This window comes from Hyperolius riggenbachi, chromosome 2, assembly GCF_040937935.1.
Source record: "Hyperolius riggenbachi isolate aHypRig1 chromosome 2, aHypRig1.pri, whole genome shotgun sequence".
Taxonomy (NCBI): domain Eukaryota; kingdom Metazoa; phylum Chordata; class Amphibia; order Anura; family Hyperoliidae; genus Hyperolius; species Hyperolius riggenbachi.
Genome location: NC_090647.1, coordinates 406,442,554 through 406,464,165, shown reverse-complemented (window position 1 = coordinate 406,464,165; position 21,612 = coordinate 406,442,554). Strand labels below are relative to the sequence as shown.

At 45.1% G+C, this 21,612-nt stretch overlaps 1 protein-coding gene across 1 annotated transcript in view; it reads left to right on the top strand.

The window, feature by feature from the left end:
* Window positions 1-21,612, top strand: part of F5 (coagulation factor V) — a 485,541-nt gene that overhangs the window by 356,725 nt on the left and 107,204 nt on the right. Inside the window, exon 17 of the mRNA XM_068269820.1 lies at window positions 16,295-16,508. Within this exon, the coding sequence (XP_068125921.1) occupies window positions 16,295-16,508 (214 nt within the window). The remainder of the gene's footprint in view (window positions 1-16,294; window positions 16,509-21,612) is intronic.

Genomic DNA, 21,612 nt, shown 5'->3' with positions numbered 1-21,612 from the left:
AGATACATCCATTCAGCGTCTATTCGTTTGGGATATAGGCACGGATCAGCCTTGCCTCTTGTAAATCCTTCATTTAATAGAACTTGATTAATTTTTGAGTTACACGCTCGTGCTGATTGTTTGAGGCCATAAAGAGATTTTTGCAACTTGCAGACAAGGTGCTCTTGCCCCTTTTTCACATATCCTTCTGGCTGAGACATGTAAATTTCTTCTTCAATATCACCATTAAGAAAGTCTGTCTTTATATCGTGATGTTTCACAATCATTTTTCGCATGGCAGCCACTGTCATAAGTGTTCTGAAAGTACTTTGTCTAGCAACTGGCGCAAACGTAGCAGCATAGTCCTCACTGAACTTCTGTGAGTAACCTTTAGCAACCAACCTTGCCCTGCACCGACAGATTTCTCCTTCAGAATTACATTTGGTTTTAAAAACCCATTTACATCCTATGGCATGTTTACCTTGAGGTAGCTCTGAAAGAGTCCATGTCTAGAGATTGTTGAGTGATGTCATCTCCTCAACAGCAGCTTTAATCCACATTTGCTTCTCATGCATTGATAGTTCCTGCATCTCTTTCCATGAACCAGGCTCCGTTTGAACGGCTCTGCGGGCTATATAAGACGTTCAGCTGGAACACCTTTATTGGTTCTGGTTGATCTTCTCATCGCAGGCATCTCTGGTTCAGTTTTTGAGTTTTCTGCAATAATTTCTATTTCTGTGTCATTTTCCTTATTTTCTTGAGTGACAGATGTTGATTCTTCCCCAGTTTGAATAGTTTGAGTCGGCTGTTGAAACTTTAAACACACAGAACTTTCATCAATAATCACACTTCTGCTGACTGTTATCTTATTTGTGTCTTGATGTAAAATTCTGTATCCTTTTTGTGATTCACTGTACCCCTCAAGTATTCCTTCTATTGCACACGCATCCCAGTTTGTACGTTTTTCTTTTGGAATGTTTTCTTTTCTTTTTGTTCCACAGTTCATATGGAGTTTTTGTTGTTGCTTTTCCTGGCAAACAATTTTAAAGGTAACATGCAAGGGGCATAGCAATAGGGGTAGTAAAGGTTGCGGCCGCATCGGGGCCCTTGGGCCAGAGGGGCCCCGAAGGGCCCTCCCTCAACTACAGTTTTAGCTCTATTGATCCTGTGTTCATAATAATCACTTCTATAGATACTTAGAATAGTGGTAATCATTAACAAACTGTTCCCCATCCACTTCTTGCACCTCTGATTCTGTAGTTTCCATTGGCAGGTTTTGGTGCGCCGTATCAATTGTTATGTGTAGAGTGCTTGGGGGCCTCATGTAAAACTTGCATTCGGGCCCACAGCTCCTTAGCTACGTCATGATAGCTTCTCCCCAGTATGTGGTTGGCATATCAGCATCAAAGAGCATGCTCCTCCCACTCTCACACATTCTCTCTGCAACTCCATTTTGCTCTGGGTTATATGGAACAGTTGTCTGGAGCAAAATTCCATGTTTCCTGAGAATTACTTGTGTTTTACCACTTGTATATTCTGAGCCATTATCTGTTCGTAGTACTTTGGGAATCCTGCCAAATGTATTACTTACTTGAGTGAGATACTCCTGGAGTTAAAGTTTTCATTGGACCACAAAGATCTGAATGAATCAAGTCCAGAGTTTTCTGAGCTTTGCTGCTGGTCTGCTTGGGAAAAGGTTTCCTTGTCATTTTTCCTTTAATACAGCTGGTGCAGATCATCGCTTGATCACATGGATTGATCTTGATACCACTTGCATAGTTATTCTCAACTATTTTCTTTATTGTATCAGGACTTCTGTGCCCGAGGCATCTGTGCCACGTGTGAATGCTTTTCCTCTTTGGCTGTTTCAACCATTTCACTGCAGTTCAGCCGATATAGTTAATCTGTGAACGATTTTAGCCTTTGCAAGCAAGCAATCCCTTTTTGTGATGACACAACTGTCACCCTGAAAGGTGACTACATTGCCTTGGTCAGTGACCTTCTTTACTGACAAAAGATTGCTGTCAAGTAGAGATGGGCGAACAGTTTGGCTGTGTTAGCCGAACTGTTCGGGCTGCCCAATCTGTCATTTATCTATGCCTCTTACTACTTCCGGGTCGCAATGACCCGGAGTAGTACGTCTGCGCTGCCCGGCGGAGCGCGTCCTAGCGACGCGCTCCCGTTGCCGGGCACTTTCTGCGCATATGCGTGACGTCATGAGTGATGTCACGCACATGCGCAGAAAGTGCCCGGCAACGGGAGCGCGTCGCTAGGACGCGCTCCGCCGGGCAGCGCAGACGTACTACTCCGGGTCATTGCGACCCGGAAGTAGTAAGAGGCATAGATAAATGACAGATTGGGCAGCCCGAACAGTTCGGCTAACACAGCCAAACTGTTCGCCCACCTCTACTGTCAAGGTCTGGCACATACATAACATTTCTCATATGAATCTTTCTAGTGATATGTGGAGAAATAGGACAGTATAGAAAGCCATCTCCTATTCCCACTGAATTTGTAAATTGTCCATTAGCTGTAGTTATCCTTTCTGTTTTGCTTTCATCAAGCTGAGTGAAGAAATGTCTGTCATTTGTCATGTGACTAGTAGCACCATAGTCCACACACCATGCTTGCACCGAGGTGACACCATTTTTGGATCCAAATGCAAACTCCTTTGTTTCTATGACATTCTTAGCTTGTTGCAATCCACTCTGTTTTTGCATTCTAGCTTTCCAGATTCTACAATCTGCCTTTAGGTGTCCTGATTTTTTGTACACAAAGCATTCCCGTTTTTCCAGCTGCACATTACTTTTGTACTTTACCTTTAAAGCAGTCTCTGAACACACACTTGCATGACTCATACTTTCTGCTTTATGCTTGTATTCATCCACAAGCTTGCCTTTTACATATTCCAGTGTTAGTTCATCATCTGGACGTGCAGCTAGTGCTGTGACAAGTGTCTCATAACTTTCAGGAAGTCTACTTAACAATAATGCTGCCACATGGAAGTCTTTTATATCTTCTCCAATCCCTCTCAGTGTCTCCACCATTTCTAAGGCCTGTCTTATATAGTCCTGCATTTCCTGGTCTTTCTGTAGCTTGGTCTGATAAAGCTTTCTGATTAACCACCCTGGCGTTCTGATTAAATCGCCAGGGTGGCTGCGGGAGGGTTTTTTTTAAATAAAAAAAAAACTATTTCATGCAGCCAACTGAAAGTTGGCTGCATGAAAGCCCACTAGAGGGCGCTCCGGAGGCGATCTTCCGATCGCCTCCGGCGCCCAGAATAAACAAGGAAGGCCGCAATGAGCGGCCTTCCTTGTTTTGCTTATATCGTCGCCATAGCGACGAGCGGAGTGACGTTATCGACGTCAGCCGACGTCGTGACGTCAGCCGCCTCCGATCCAGCCCTTAGCGCTGGCCGGAACTTTTTGTTCCGGCTACGCTGGGCTCAGGCGGCTGGGGGGACCCTCTTTCGCCGCTGCTCGCGGCGAATCGCCGCAGAGCGGCGGCGATCAGGCAGCACACGCGGCTGGCAAAGTGCCGGCTGCGTGTGCTGCTTTTTATTTCATCAAAATCGGCCCAGCAGGGCCTGAGCGGCAGCCGCTGGCGGTGTTGGACGAGCTGAGCTCGTCCAGACCGCTCAGCTGGTTAAATACAGTTTATTGCTGACATTAACTCTTTCATGCACTTTCTGTAATCTTTCCCACATATCTTTAGCAGTCTTACAGTTACATATATGTATTATTTGATCATCATCTATGCATAGAGAGATTGTGCTCTGAGCTTTCTGATCTCTGTCTAACCACTCCTCCGAGGGCTGTGCAGGTCTGGGTTCATGTATACATTTCCACGTACCTTCTCTTATAAGCAGCATTTTCATCTTGAATTTCCAGGACTGGTAGTTCTGATGTGATAGATTTGTGATGAAGAACTTTGATGGGGGGATGCTGGCAGCCATTTCTGCTGTTTGTCTTTCTGGTGCTGTCTCCTGCACTCAATTGCTGTAGCTTGCTGTATTTGGTTATATCCTGGGCTTCAGTAGCATGTGCTGGATTTCTGTAGCATGACCTGGGCCTATAACCTGATGGATATAACTTCTGAGGCTGCACAAAGGGCAGGCAGACTAGTCTCTCTGTTACACTGAACTCTGTTCTGGAACCAACCTGCACAGAACCTTTTATTTTATTACAATGACACAGCAAGAATAGGGTTGCCAGGTGTCCGGTTTTAGACCGGACAGTCCGGTTTTTGGCCGCTGTGTCCGGTGCAAAAAGGCATGCTAAACCGGACAATTAAGATGTCCGGTTTTATGCCTTTTCCGGCGGCTGTCAGTATTGACAGCCGCCTGTAGCAGGAGGAGAGCAGCGCAGTGGAGGGAAAGCGGTGGGCAGCGGCGGAGAAGGGGGCCATCTCCCCCCCTTCTCTCACCTTAGATGCTTTCCGTCCCTCGCTGTCTCCTCCGATCTGTGTGTGGCTGACTGGCGGTGGCGCTTGGCAGCGGGCGGGACATACCTTCCGTGTCGCTCCATGCGCCGGCCGGAAGTTCTGGTGCCGCAGCCGCTGCTCTGGTCTGCATCAGACCAGAGTAGTGGCAACTCATCCCGCGCGGCGCCTGCGACGAGACCAGTCACCAGACGGAGGAGACACGGAAGGTAAGTTCTGCCCCTCTGCCAGCCACCGCACACACCGATCGGAGGAGACAGCGAGGGAGGGAGAGGACCCTAAGGTGAGCGAAAGGGGGGGAGATGGCCCCCTTCTTCACCGCTCTCCCTCTTCTCTGCGCTGACTGCTTCCCTCCTGGGGGGGGGGGACACACCTGCCTACATATACTGGGCCCATATACACCCTGGCTACATATACTGGGCCCATATACACCCTGGCTACATATACTGGGCCCATATACACCCTGGCTACATATACTGGGCCCATATACACCCTGGCTACATATACTGGGCCCATATACACCCTGGCTACATATACTGGGCCCATATACACCCTGGCTAAATATACTGGGCCCATATACACCCTGGCTACATATACTGGGCCCATATACACCCTGGCTACATATACTGGGCATATATACCCCCTGACTACATATACTGGGCCCATATACACCCTGGCTACATATACTGAGCCCATATACCGCTGGCTATATATACTGGGGACATATTCCCCTGCCTACATATACTGGGGACATATACCTCTGGCTACATATACTGGGCACATATATCCCTGGCTACATATACTGGGGACAACTGGCTGTTTGTCATTATGTGCAGTTACTGGTGAAAAGCTGTCTCTTATCATGTGCATTTACTGGTGAAAAGCTGTCTCTTATGTGCATTTACTGGTGAAAAGCTGTCTCTTATGTGCATTTAGTGGTGAAAAGCTGTCTCTTATGTGCATTTAGTGGTGAAAAGATGTCTCTTATGTGCATTTAGTGGTGAAAAGATGTCTCTTATGTGCATTTACTGGTGAAAAGCTGTCTCTTATTATGTGCATTTACTGGTGAAAAGCGGTCTCTTATTATGTGCATTTACTGGTGAAAAGTGGTCTCTTATGTGCATGTACTGGTGAGGACAGTTAGTGACAGGGCTATGTACTCTGTAATGTGCTGCAGAAGATGTCAGTGCGATATAAATACTGTAAAAAACATTTTTTAAAAAGCCCATTGCTTAGCCCCACTCTACATAAAAGTGCGCTTCTGACTCCGCCCCTAACTCCTCCCCCTGTCCGGTTTTCTCCATCAGCCGACCTGGCAACCCTAAGCAAGAACAGGAACAAACATAAAAGTAACACTGCCATCTAGTGGCCATGCAGTATACTAGTCATACAGTAGTTGTTGCATATACAATACATTCCTTGTATGCTAACAAAAGGTTCACGATTTTGAACTACGTATGGTAAAAAATTCATAGTCTTCATGCTATGGATTGGTTCACGATACTGCATAATGTATGGTTCACAGATTATTGTTAAGCATTACTAAGTACTCCCATAGCCTTTAGAAAAGTTCAGCCAGTATGTTTAATGTCTGTTTTTACATTATATAGTGAGGTATGCCCTTATTCTAACATCATGCAATGTAGTACAGTACAGCTCAGCCGAGTGAGACTGGCCATAGCACTGGAGTCTTGTTAGGTGTTTGTATTTCTTGTATATGTTTGATAGGGATTGCTATGTATAGTGTCCGGATCGCTTGCTGGGGGCCCCTGGGTTTGTTAAATTTTAAATATCAGCGAAGATATGCTGTCTGCTGCTGGCCACCTTGGGATGGAAGCATAGTTTTTAACTGCAGGTGGGAGGGAACAGGAGCTGGTGATTGATGGGAGCTCAGCCCAATAGTTTGCTGGGGGAAGGAGCAAGTTCTGCTTAACAAGGAACGTTGTAGCGTGCGTCTCCAGCCCCTGATTATTCACTGAGCATGAAGAAAAGCATAGGACGGAGCTAGGAAATGCACGCAGAATTAAGAGCTCAAGCAACTGGGGAATAGCAGCAGACCTCCAGGGTAACACATGGCGATATGATGTGATACGGTTGTACATATGTTACTTGATGTATGTGCATATAGTTTTAGAGGTGTTTTATTATAGCCACAGTTTTATGCTATGAGAAATTTGTGTACTTCCTATGCAGATTTGCCCACAAAGTGGATGTTACAATACTAACCCTACCAGAAGTATCTGGTGAGTAGGGATATAGTGGGGGGCTCCTGCGCATAACCCTGGTGGCGGCACCATACCCCTGTCTGGTATTCATCATATCATAAAGATCTTACACTATTGTGGCTCTTTTTATTTGTGCTTTCTTTGAGGTATGCTGATGGACAAGCCTGGATGGAATATCTGACACCAATGGAGTAGTGATAACTGAACTTGGTGGAATATATCTGGACTGTGTTTATCCTAGGTTGTGTGACATTTAAAGTGACACCAAAGTGAAAAAAAAATGTATGATATAATGAATTGTATGTGTAGTATGGATAAATAATAGAACATTAGTAGCAAAGTAAAGAGTCTCCTATCGTTATTTTCAGTTGCATCATTCTCTAATATTTGCAGTTTACAAACTATACTCTGAATTTTAAACTATGAAACATAACAGAGCTAAAGTTAAAGTTGTAGTTAAATCTGAAGTTGTCTTTCACTGTTTCTTTGATGCATAAGTGCTTCAGAAAATAGCATTGCTTTCTGGCTAAATTAGTCGGAGCTTTAGAGAAGCTATTTTTCATAGAAAACAAGCTAAGTTTCTTAACTCTTCCTGTACTGGAAACAATATGAGACTCATATCTTTGCTACTAATGCTCTATTTCTTAGCTGTACTACACATACAACTCATTATATCATAAGTTTATTTTCACTTCAGATTCCCTTTAAGTCAGAGCATGCACTATTTAGTTTGAGGCCTTAATGACTATTTGGAAATGGCCTGTTTTTTGGAACTCTGAATGTCTACTTCTCTTTGCCTTATATAGCATTATCGTTATGTATTAGTTCTTTATTGCCCTTTATATGCTTTGTCTGTTTCTTACTCCTGTATTTAAGAGCTGGGTTTGGGGTTCAATATTTGTTTACCCTTGCTCTCCCTTTATTAATTGTTCCAGATTTTTCAGCAAAGGTACAGAGTTTAGTAAGGCTATCAAGATGAGTGAATCAAGTAGCAGAAGAGCCAGGAGTTCCTGGTGACAGTGAGGGAGTCCAGATAGGAACTTTCAATTCAATTCAATTCACTTTATTGTCATTGTGTAATACAACGAAATTACTTTTCATGACAACCCCACGGTGCATATAGGGAACATAGTGATAGTAACAAGGAAGCTTCCAGAGGTAGCGTAGTCAAGGCAAGCCAAAGTCAGTCCAGGCAGAGTTCATGTGAATCTGTATCCAAGCAAAAGGTCAATCCAGGCGGCAAAGCAAAGCTTAGTCGAGGTACAAGGCAAGGTTGGCAACAGGAATCCAGCAGAGGTTAATGTGGTCAATACAAGGCAGTAGTCGGCAACTGGAATCAAGCAAAGTTTAAGCGTGGTCAAGATACAAGGCAGTGGTCGGCAACAGGAATCAATAATGACAGTGAGCGATACCCAGCAACAAGCCAAAGCTAATTCTATCACGGGCAATGACTGGGGACGCTCACCAGGTTTAAATACTAGAACTAACCAATCAACACAAAGCAGAATTGAAAACAAACCAATAGCAATCCAGCTGACATGCAAGCATGAATGTCAGAGTTACTGCTTACATCTGCGGAACGCCTACTGGGAACGCGTCCTCCGCCTATCCAATAAGGTCTGAGAAGCCTCATGTATTCCCCTGACGTCAGCGGCTTGCCGAGACCCGGTAGTCGGAGCTGCAGCCTGAGTGTCAGCATTCCGCCGCTGAACAGGCACAGCGGACCTTACAATGGGATTTTTCCTTTTATTTTTATCTGCCCCTCCCCCTTGGTGCGTGCCAGGCCCCACAAATCCCACATAACCTATAAACCTACAGTATGTAAATTCTAGTGGGTGAATGTACCTTGTATGTTAACCCCTTTAGAGATTCATACGGGGTGACCCCATTTGATGCAATGCACGGTCCTGGGTTTCCCTTCTTCCCCTTTGTTTGTGTTTATTTATGCTTTTTTCCACACAGCAATTTGAATGGCGCTTCAACCAGCATTGGCTGTGTATGGTGTCAGTAATGTTGGATAGCAGGATTGATCATAGGCAGTTAGCTATTTATTGTAATTGTCCATTCTGGAATGCTGATGTGCATTAAGCACCAGCATTCTGTTTTGTTTTTAATTCACCTTTGGTTGTTTTCAAGGGTGTAACTAGACTTAATAGGGCCCCCTTTCAAAAATGATAGGGCATAGCATGGGGCCCCCTTAGTCACCAAACCCCATGCGGGTCACATGATCAGGAGCAGGCAAATCGCAGCAGAGAGGTTCTCCTGTGAAGCATCGTCTGGAAGCAGGAAAAAATTACACATGCTACTGCACACGGTTCTTGTAAGTGAACTGGGAGATTTTTTGGCTAATTGGCAGCATTTACGGTTGGGAGAGTGGGAGAGGGAGGAGGAAGTCCACCCAAAGCCCCTGGGCCCCCCTGCGAGGGTAGTGGTCGCGGGGGTGATTGTTACGCCCATGGTTGTTTTAGTTTGGTTACCAGGGCTGGTTCTAGCTAATATGGGGCCCCAAGGCAAAAGTAAATTGGGGGCCCCAGATACCCCCCCTCCCCACAGCAAATTCACCCCAGGGCCTTCAAGCTGAGTGCCAGGCCCCATTCTACCCCACCTGTCACACAATATCATCAGGTGTTTATCTTATGTCCCCTCAAAAAGATTGTTGGGATTCCATTTATTTCCCTCCTTCTTTCCCCACAAATGCAGAGTGTACACACAGTGGAGTCTTACTTAATCCAGGCAGGACATAGGAGGCAGCACCACATTTCCCCACAAATGCAGAGTGTACACACAGTGGAGTCTTACTTAATCCAGGCAGGACATAGGAGGCAGCACCACATTCTATGATTTGGAGTTTGGCTTGCGTATTAACCCTGGCAACAGGTAGTTCAAATTAGCCCTGTACCCATGGGTCAGCATGGGGGGAGGAAGGTGGGTTAGGAGGCAAAAGAAGCCACGACTTTGACACGCAAACTGGAACTGCTCACTGGGTGGATTGGAGATTGATCATCATTTAAGCCCAGAAGGGAAGCAGCACGTTGTGTTTAGAGCCTTTCGAGAATGTGCCCCAGTGCAAAATGGTCATCAGGCCCGCCCCACAAACATAACCCCATAATCATCGAGATCAGGTGGGTGTGTGTGTCGCTCACGTCTGTGACTGAAATGATGTAACTGTTTTTTGCAATAAAGACCAAGTTTGCATAGCAGTGTCGAGAGTACTTTGCACCTTCTCAAGTGCCATCCATACGTATTTGTGGGTTTTGATGTCAGTATAGCTGCTCCACACCTAACACCGGACCATACTTCACTTGCTTACCAAACATAAAACAGTACGTTTTCCTTTTTGGGAGCTATCCTTTGGTGCAGACTGCTGGGGATTGTTTAGTTTAAAATATTGGTTTATGGATCATGTGGCTTGCTGTATAAAAGGTAATTTTATGTTATGTGTCGAAACCTAGTCTTACTATGTCACAGTTGCCATTTAGATCTCATTCACTAGGGGCTTCTAAAGGCAAAGAAAACTAGGATTGGATGGTGTACCCATACAGGATACAATCTCGATTGTATGTACAATCAGTAAAAATTATCAATTTCATGCTGGAAATCAGGTATTTTGCTGCTACCTCTCTCCAGATTTAAGGTGGAGAGACTTTGGAACTAACTATTCCTTAAAGTAAGAAAAAAATGTATCTACAACCTTAGCTTAGTAGTGATGGCCCAAACAGTTCATGGGCAGACAGTTCCCGGCAAACTTGGGCTATTCGCCGTTCGCATTTAATGCAAGCGCGGTTTGTAAAAAAAAATTGCATTTTCTACATTTAAATCAATGGCAGCCAAATTTAGTGATTAATATCAAAGCCCCCATACATATAAACAGTACATTTGCTGGTATGTTAAGGAGAACAGTGGGTACAAGAGGAAACTATTTTTTTTTTCAAGAAGACCTTGTACTTTTGGAGAAAATTGAACCCTTTGACCTCCAAGGGTTTTTTTTTTTTTAAATAATGAAAATGTATTTCATTTTTCTATGGGAAGGAGTGTAATAGGGTATTTGGATACGGTTTTACTTTTTGGCCACAAGATGGAGATACAGAGTTAGTGTGTTCTAAAAATAGAAACATAACCAAGTGTTTATTATTTGTTTATATTTGTGTAAACACAGGGACGTAGATACTCTATCTGGTGGTGGTCAAGTAACGATAGGAAACAGTATATATTTAAACATGGTAAATAACAGATAATGTATCAACCGGTAGTATAAATTTACATATATCAAAAGAAAGAGCAGTGAATTTCATGATGGAGTTTCCAGGGGGTCAGTACAACTGCGTACTGACACCCTGGAAACTGAGCGCTGTTAAAAGCGCAGGACATTTGGGCACAGCCAGCGCCACCATAGGCTGTAATAGGAATTACAGCTATTGCAGCGCACCAAGAGTAACTCCAGTGCAGTCAGAAGACGGAGCTTAATTTACTTTTAAAACACTGTAATTTTGTCGGCCATCGATAGCTGGAAGCCAAATTACAACATTCCCCACCATACACATTGACCTGGAGGGGGAATAGTAATGAACGGGACTTGTGCAGGAGCAGGGTAAGCTGTATATCGGCTTTATCCTGCACCCAAATCTCCCGACGGCAGATTCATAGGTACTCCTGGAAACCCCATGGAAAATGTGTCAACGCTGTGGCTAGGGATCACTTTAGAGCCACAATATGACTGTATAAGGATCCCTGGCAACTTTTCCTATTTTTTGGACCATTCAAATTTTTTTGTTCACATTGTGGGAAATGCCCAAAAAAATGATGTGGGGTACCGCCTCCCAAACCTCTTTAACCCCTAACCAAGCCTCCCCCTCTCCCCCAGAGCTCTTGTCCAATCCATGGACAAGGGGCTCTTCCCCACCACCGGTGCCCCAAGAGGTGGTGGGGGCCAATTATGCCCGAGGGGAGTTCATGGTGGCATCTGAGAAACATACCCCCAGATGCCAACCCCCTTTCCAGGGGAAATGAGTATAAAGGTTCCCCTTACCCATTTCCACAAAGAGATAAAAAGAAATAAAAACACAACCACAAAAAAGTCCTTTATTGTTCTTAATTAACCAAGTACCTTTAATTAATATTCCTACACCAATATCCTAGGAAATGTCCCACGCCAATATCCTCTACTAGATACCTTGATTCAGGGCCGGATTTACAACTGTGGAGCCTATAGGCACAGAAGTTCTAGCGCCCTAAACTCCGCCCCTCAGCACGACCCCTTCCCCCCTATTCTTATGAAACAAAATGCTCATGCTATAAACAATAATAACATGTTAGGACATTAGACTATGTCTATGGTAGCATAGGATTAGATTGTGAGCTCCTCTGAGGACAGTTAGTGACATGACTATGTACTCTGTAAAGTGCTGCAGAAGATATCTGTGCTATATAAATACATAATAATAATAATATCACTATGGTAGGACATTAGACTATGACTATGGTACGGATTAGATTATGAGCTCCTCTGGGGACAGTCAGTGACATAAAAATGAGCTCTGTAATGTGCTGCAGAAGATGTCAGTGCTATAGAAAATACATAATAATAATATGGTAGGACATTAGACTATGACTATGGTAGGATTAGAGTGTGAGCCCCTATGAGGACAGTCAGTGACATGACTATGGACTCTGTAAAGTGCTGCAGAACATGTCAGTGCTATATAAACGCATAATAATATGGGAGGACATTACACTAGGACTATGGCAGGATTAGATTGTGAGCTCCTCTGAGGACAGTCAGTGACATGACTGTGTACTCTGTAATGTGCTGCAGAAGATGTCAGCGATATATAAATACATAATAATAATAATAATATGGTAGGACATAAGACTATAAATATGGTGGGTATTCTAGTGTGAACTTCTCGGGGGATGGTTAGTGACATTACTATGTACTCTGTAAAGTGCTGCAGAAGGTGTCAGTAATATATAAATACAATACATACTAATATGGTAGGATTAGATTGTCAGCTCCTCTGAGGACAGTCAGTGACATGACTATGTGCTCTGTACAGTGCTGCAGAAGATGTCAGTGCTATATAAACACATAATAATAATATGGTAGGACATCAGACTATGACTATGGTGGGATTAGTGTGTGAGCTCCTCTGAGGACAGTCAGTGACATGACTATGTACTCTGTAAAGTGCTGCAGAAGATGTCAGTGCTATATTAATGAATAATAATTATACGGTTGGACTTCTGTGATTATGGTAGGGTTAGATTGTGAGTGGCTCTGAGGCCAGTCAGTAACATGTGCTCTGTAAAGTGCTGTAGAAGATTTTAATGCTTCATAAATAATTTATAATACAAATTATCTAGGACCGTAGACTAGCTATGGTAGGAATTACAGGGTGGGCACATGGGGAATGCACAGAGGGTGGAGACGCACAGAGTGGGCAAGCAGAGGTCACAAAGAGGATGAGCACACTGGGGATGCACAGAGGGTGGGCATGGGAGACACATACAAATGGTGGGCATGGAGGGGGATGGGCATGCGAGGGACACTCAGGGGGTGGGCATGCGGAGGACACACAGAGGGTGGATACATGTGGGGGGCATGTAAGGAACGCACATGGGGTGGGCATGCAAGGGACACATAGAGGACGCATGTGGTGGGCATGCAAGGGACACACATGAGATTGGCATGCGAGGGACACACAGAGGGTGGGCAGTGGAGGACACACAGAGGGTGGGCAGTGGAGGACACACAGAGGGTGGGCAGTGGAGGACACACAGAGGGTGGGCAGAGGAGGACACACAGAGGGTGGGCAGAGGAGGACACACAGAGGGTGGGCAGTGGAGGACACACAGAGGGTGGGCAGTGGAGGACACACAGAGGGTGGGCAGTGGAGGACACACAGAGGGTGGGCAGAGGAGGACACACAGAGGGTGGGCAGTGGAGGACACACAGAGGGTGGGCAGAGGGTGGGCAGAGGAGGACACACAGAGGGTGGGCAGTGGAGGACACACAGAGGGTGGGCAGTGGAGGACACACAGAGGGTGGGCAGAGGAGGACACACAGAGGGTGGGCAGAGGGTGGGCAGAGGAGGACACACAGAGGGTGGGCAGAGGAGGACACACAGAGGGTGGGCAGAGGAGGACACACAGAGGGTGGGCAGAGGAGGACACACAGAGGGTGGGCACCAAGATCGTCAGAGAGATGGAGGATACTAGTAAAAGAGAGAGAGAGATAATGAGTAATGGCAAAAGAGAAGAGGCCATACATGGTACATTACCTCCTCCCTCACAGTCATTGCTCCGGACTGGCAGCTGTCTGGCTGTCTCTGTGTGCACACTGCTGCTTCTGGGTATTGCTGTATCCTCTGTGTCTCTCCGTGCAGCGGCTTCAGTCTCTGCTCTCCATGTGTGACAGGCTGCTTGCTGTGCACTGACAGCTGAGTGCCTGCCCGAGTTTCTCTTTCCTCGCATCTGCTCTCCCCCTCCTGCTGGGTGGGCTGCTGTGCTCAGTCGTGGTCCAGCGCTTCTCTCTGAAGATCAAATTCCCCGCCACAGCCGTCCATGTGTGACGCAGAGCTGAGCTGAGCTCTCAGCATCCCGGGAGGAAAGGAGGAGGCGGTGCTCTAGCTGCCACTCAGTACCAGGACCAGAGCGGCTCTAGTCTGCATTCTGAATAAAATGGGGGTATTTTGCCAAAACACTGTTTCTACGGAGCAGCTCCAGCCTGCCCCTGACTGTGCAAATGGTCCGCAACTCCGTATCAGATAGCCGAGCGCAGGGCGGCGAGTGACATGATCACTCTCTCGCTCTGCATATAGAGAGGGGAACGTCGGGAATTAGACCCGCCCCTGACTAATGAGGCGCCTGTAGGCACGTGCCTAGAGTGCCTTATGGGTAATCCGGCCCTGCCTTGATTGAAGATCTCTATGCACTCGCCACCACACACGCCACTACAGAGCATAAGCATCTTCAAATTTACCTCCAAGGCTCCCTATTGGTCTATTAACAGACCAATGGGAATCTGGAGGATTCCCATTGGTCTGTTATTAGGCCAATGGAGAGCTCTGGAGGGAAATTTAAAGATGCTTAAGCTCTAGCTAAACTTAGCATAGCTAGAGGTCTGTTTGTTCCTCCTGCCCGCTCACCCATGCCATCATCCAGGAGCACCCACAGCACCCTGATATCAGGGGATGGGGAGGAGAGCGGGAACTGCACAGGAGAGATGGATGCTTAAAGGAAAGGTTCAAGCAAAATAAAAAAAAATGAGTTTCACTTACCTGGGGCTTCTACCAGCCCCATGCAGCCATCCTGTGCCCTTGTAGTCACTCACTGCTGCTCCAGTCCCCCGCTGGCAGCTTGCCAACCTCAGAGGTCGGCAGGCCGCATTGCATAAATTTTTACGCATTCCCGCTAGTGCAGGAACATTAACACATACCTTTTTACGTGTTACTGGTTCAATGCGTAAATTTTTACGCAGTCAGGTGACATAGGGGAAATTACAACTTGTGATAAGACACAGATGAGTCAGGTGACATAGGGGAAATTACAACTTGTGATAAGACACAGATGAGTCAGGTGACATAGGGGAGATTGCAACTTGTGATAAGACACAGATGAGGGGTAATTAGACAGGCTATACTCTTTAAGTTTTCTCAAGCCGAGAGTGCCCGTCACATCACAAGTAGCTTGAGAAAGGGCTGAAGACCAGAAACAGCGGGCTGTCGTCGCCCTGTGATTTTATTGTTACTTCAATAAAAGAGCTTATTTACACTGCTGTGCCAGCCTCCATCATGTACAGATGCATTGGGATCAGGACACCCATGGTGCGATGCAGCTATGGAGCCGCATTGCACCGCATCCAACACTGCTGTGCCAGCCTCCATCGTGTACAGAGCTATACTGTGGAATAAGAAATCCGTCTAGGCTTGGGCGCGCCATCCCCTTGGAGAGAGTGCTACTCTTTTTACCAGTTTGAAGTTTGATCTGATCCCAATGCATGGCAGTGGATCAATTTCCATTCCGTGCATTGCGTGTGGAAAGATCTGATAATCTGCAGCATGCTGCAGATTCTCGTACAGCTGCATCCGCACGCCGCCCCCTCCATACACTACCGCATCGGGAGATGCGGAAGTGATGCAATTGCCAGCGGAAGTGATGCGATGCGGCTAGGTATAAATCCTTAGTGGAAATGGCCCTAAAGCCTGTTTTGCTGCCAGATCTGCCTGTGCACAGCTGTGTCCACTAGAGTGCATCCTTCACTTCATTTGCAAAGTTTAATGCAGACTTATCAGATGTTACAAAAGGCTCCAGATACAGGTGGAGGGGAGTGATGACAAGATTTTATAAAAATGTTTTTAAAACTATTGCTGTCAGTAGATGTGGGTAAGCAATGTTATCTGCAAATGTAACTAGGAACAGGTGGGTGGAGAAGGGGTGAAGGGGCAGAGAGAGGCCCAGGTTTGGTGAGATGTCACCAGCTGCAAGATGGAGGAGGTAATGAAAAGTCTGATACAATTCAGAGTTCTTTTCAAGACTGGCAGGGAGAGGCGGGTGTTTTTTTGCAAGCAAGAAAATCTCATGAGACAAGGGAACACTGAAAGTGGGGCCACTGTATTAAGGATGTTGTATATATTCCTTTTATCTCTACATAGGAAAAGGACATTCATTCAGGCCTAATTGGCCCCCTGTTGATTTGCAGAAGTGGAACTCTCCATCATCAGACATACAGACCACTGGATGCTCGTGAATTTGTGCTGCTATTTATGACTTTTGAAGAAGAAAAAAGCTGGTACTTTGATAAAGTAAAGCAGTCATGTACAGATATATCCCAAAAGCCATTGAAAACGAAGTGTCATACATATCATGGTATGTTATTTTAATACATATATACTTTAAAACTAAATAGATATGTGGCTTTCCAGTGAAGTATGTGGAAAACACAACCAATTTATTTTATTTATTGAACCCTAAATTCAAAGCTATATACTGTACATTAATATGTAGTTAGTTACTTCCTTAATTTGGAAAATATACAAGGTTTTAGGCTTTGTTCACATCTAAAATCGACATCGCAAACGCCAGCGGTTTTCGATTTATTACGTTTTTTTCATCTTCCGGCGCTTCACTGCGCGCAATGATTTTGTGTACAACGCTTTTCAAAGCGCTTTTTGCAGAGTGATTTTGTGGGCATTTTGCGCTTTTCCTACACCTTCCATTGTAGCAAAAACGTCCTGAAAATGGTAAATGCAGCACTTTGCTGAGCAGAAAACAGACGAAACGCTTGGATATGAACTATCCCATAAGGATTCATTGCACTAGCGATTTTAAGGCGTTTTTTTAAATCGCCAGCACTAAACAAAATGCAAATCGCCCTAGGTGTGAACGAGCCCTTACTCCTCTGGTAAGATGTTAAACTCCAATGAAACTTGGCTCACAGTTGGGATCCCATTTAATCTCAAAGACAGTTAGTTAAAGGCTTAGGGCTGGTTTCCACTAGTAAATGATGCGAATGCGGCTAGCTAGCTGCATCGCATCACTTCCGCCGCCGGCCGCATCGCTTCCACATCTCCCGATGCGGAAGTCAATGGAGGAGATGGGACACGGCTTGCGGGTGGATGCGGCTGTGCGATAATCTGCAGCATGCTGCAGATTGTCGGATTGCACTGCTCCGCACAACATGCACGCAGTGGAAACTCTTCCATTGCCATGCATGTGTTTCAGGACACCCGTGGTGCGATGCGGCTATGTGGCCGCATCGCACTACTCCTAGTGGAAACGGCCCTAAGTGCAGGCAAGAAAGTTCTACAGCAGTTTTGGTAACAGAGCTGTTAGGAGAAAATTCCCTAGAACACCATTCTAGCATTTATTTATTTTCAGTGTCTCTTAATTTGGTAGCAGTTTCCTCTTGACAGTTAGAATATTGTTCTATTATGTTTATTGATATTCTACTACTGACTTTGTAATGATTCAGTGTCAGTGTTTTCAATGCTTCTTTTCATTACTTGGCTATCCCTAGCTTATCACCTTCTCCTTTCTAATGTCTAACTTTAACCTCAATGTAAAGCCCTCCCTGACACCTGACCTTTATTGCTAATGCCTGACTATAATGTAACCAATCAATGGCATCCAGTCTATGCATACTGCCTAGTAGTTGGCATTTAGCTATGTACGGTATTTATCAAGTATTGGGGCCCAAATTATGGACCTGGCATCTCTGAGCCACTATTTTGCATAGGCTCTATGGTGGTACCAGGTACCCATGCCCCCAAATAAACGTATTCATTCACTGTAAAGAGCCTATCCAAAACCACGAAGAATAGAATTAGTTAATTATTCTTCCTTTTCCAAAGATTAGATGGCATTATGCATACAAACAGGCAGCATTATAGTAAATTGAAATTCATCCATAAGATGGCCAGTTGGTGAAGCATGTCGTTTTAGCCAGATAATGCATTCCCATGGTTCCAGAGTTCAATAACTATGTAAAATTTTGTTAAAATGTCTTAGTGAAATGTAAAATATGATTTATACAGTTTTCCAAATAATCAATTAATACATTTTGAAAGGACAAAGTGCATACATTGTAGAATGTAGAATCTAATCTAGAATCTCAGGTGACTAGGCATGAGGGGCAGAAGGAAAAAGTTCAGCAGGCGATGACTTTCAACATTGGGGGAACCTTGTAGAAGAACAAAGGGCAATGTACTGGTGCCCAATTCTGAGTGGATCACACTCAAGAACTATGGGGTAGAGGAGGTAGTGGTCTGTCTGTCTATCTATAATTTAATGAGGTGATAACTCACTCCAATCAGGTAAATAGATACAAGAGGTCAAGACATTATTTCTGTTACTCAAACACTTCCAAATTTTACACTTGTTCTTCTACCTGCAAGACATGACACATGTCCTTTTCTTACTTTAGAAACTTGGCAACTGAAGGCTTCTGGTAATTCTGACAGCATCTTACTTATCTTATCATTTATGATAAATTATTCACCTAGGGATCATCTGGAATTTCCCAAGATAGAATCCCTAGTTAGATAAGACATCCTCCCCTCCTCAAGCTGCACAGCAACCCCCAGTGTCTTTAAACATTGGTGGTGGTGGTGGGAGGCACCTTGCAAGGGATAGTGCTGGAGACAAAGTTGAGGGACAAAGGGGTCTTCACCATCTCTTGTGCATTAAGAAAAGGTGGTGGTTATACGCACTTTTTTTGTGATATCTGAATAATACCCTTAATGAGCCCCCTATTTATAAGGGATAATGTGATAAAACGAAAACACCTCAAAAACAGAAGAAGAAATGAAGAATGTGGATGTAAATTACTTTGATGGACACTGATAAACATTACTTTCCAGGAATGTGTGTTTTTATTTAATTAAACAACATTTTGACATGTTTATGTCCTTTACTATTGGTGTACGCTATGTAATGGTGCAGGCACATTATTAGTGCAAAAAATTCTAAAGTGGAAATGAAGCGTAAGTATTAGACATGGCTGGAAACTATGCCCGCACAGAATTGAGGGCGGGCCAACTCAAAACTGACACAATTAATAAAACAAAATTCATGAGTTACATGGCCTCCAAAGTATATCAAAAGTCTTTATTCAGAATATATAATTGTCTAATAGCAATCCTTTTATTCATAAGATAACTGGAAAGTTACTGTAACGATCGGTGTAACACAGAGAGGGTCTGATTACCGGTGATCTGCAGTATCACCGAGAATGCAGAATATACCCGATTATTGATGATCTGCAGTATCACCGATAATCAGATATATCTACTAACCTCTGGACACCTGAGATGAGAGTGTTTGGTGCAACAGTAATACTTTGAGGAAAGCACCCAGGGAATGGGAGCAAGACAGTAGGATCTACTGTGACAGGTTAACTTCCTTCCACAAGCCTGCTGCTCCCCAAGGGGTGGAGCCAGGCTGAGATAGTGGGAAGGACAGAACGTGAGTGACACCAGTGGAGGAGTGTCACTGACAGATCTGTGAACTGTCTCCTAACAGGGGAGATAGTTCTCGAGGTCGGACAAGCCAGGTCGTAAACACATGGACAGATAAAGTACAGAGACCGTAGGCAGATACAGAATCCAGAGACTAGCCAGGTTTCGGCAACAGAGAATCAGAAATACAAGGTACAAAATCAGAGATCAGGAGAATGGTCAGGAATGCAGAAAGTCATAACAGATAATCAACACTGTCTAAGCTTGAGTGTGAGCTCCAAGATTCTCACACTCCAGGACTAACTAGATCATACAAATAATACAGATGGTACAGAATTCCTAGACTAAGGTGTGAGATCCGTGGCCGTCAACACCTTGGAAACTAGTCTAGATAGCAATACAGATAGTAACAGGATTCCTAGGCTAAGGTGTGAGTTCCGTGATCATCAACACCTTTGGAAACTGACTAATAAACACAGATCCTGACAAGGTCTGAGTGCTACCACGTAGTGATCGCAACGCCAGACACCAGATAAATGACCAGCACCCAGTATATATACACCAGCGCTCTCCAGCGCCTCCCCTAAGTGCTGGACCAATGAAAGTTGCTGCAATTGTCAGCTGACCGGCCTGGTCAGCTGACCCTCCTCTGACTGCCATAAAGGCCCTGCCTCTCTGCGCGCGCGCGCGTCCTCCTAAACCAGTGTGGACTATCAGTCCCAGCCACACCAGTCATGTGTTGTAATGTTGCTACTGTATTGGATGCGGAATCCGCCGCCACGCTGTCTGAGCGTGCGGCGTTTCCTCCGCATTCCGCCTTTCTGAGAGAAGCAGGCCTATGCGAGCAACTAGCCGCATTGGACGCGGAATACGCCGCCCTGTAGTTAGAGCATGCGGCGGTTTCTCCGCGCTCCAACTGCGCCCCACTTGCCAAGTCAAACGCGGAATCAGCCGCCTCACTCTGAGTATTGGCGGCGGCTTTTCCGCGTTTTCTCACAGTACCCCCCCTGAGGAGTGGACTCCGGACAACTCCTACCAGGTTTCTCAGGATATCGAGTGTGGATCTCCCTTCTCAATTTGTACGCATGCATGCGACACTCAGGTACCCATGTTCTCTCCTCTATACCATACCATATCTGAAATGGACAAAATCCCGAGGAAGAACTTTTCAAATTATTGTGCGCAAATTCTGCGAAGGGCAAAAACTTGACCCAATCATTTTGCGCTTCTGCAACGTAACACCTCAAAAACTGTTCCAATGATTGATTGACTCTTTAAGTCTGACCATTGGTCTGTGGGTGGTAGCCCGACGAAAATGACAGTTCCATGCCCATTTGATGGCAAAATGCCCTCCAAAATCTAGAGACAAATTGGACTCCCCGATCTGACACAATGTTTTCCGGAATGCCATGAAGTCAGAAAACGTGAGTGAATCAGGCCCACTGTCTACCATAATGGGTGTATGAGGTGCCCACAGTGTAAGAAAATTTACATTAAAAAGACTTAAATATGAAAAGCAAGAGGTGGACTACCTCCGGTTATGACACTGGGTTAATGCACAATGACATCAGGATAACACTGGCAACGCGTTTCTTGGGCTCTTCCCCACTTCCTCAGGCTAATAATTATGCAAAGTGACCACTAATGACTTGGCTTAGTTGTTAATTAGGCACAATTATTGGCCTGAGGAAGTGGGCAAGAGCCTGCAAAACACATCACCAGTGTTAAATAGCAAAGCAGGAAAAAAAAAGACACAGGAGCCCTTACAGAAGAAACTACACCGGCATGAGCACCTATGATAAAAGCCACATTTATCAGCATTAGGGGGAAATTTGGGCGCATGGCGGCAGCCGTTAGCACCCAATTTTAATAATAATTATTTTTTTTGTATAGCGATTTTCTCCTGTGGGACTCAATGTGCTTGCGAGGCAGCCACTAGAGCGCACTCAGTAAGCAGTAGCAGTGTTAGGGAGTCTTGCCCAAAGAACAGAGGCATAGCTAGAGTTTTAAGCACC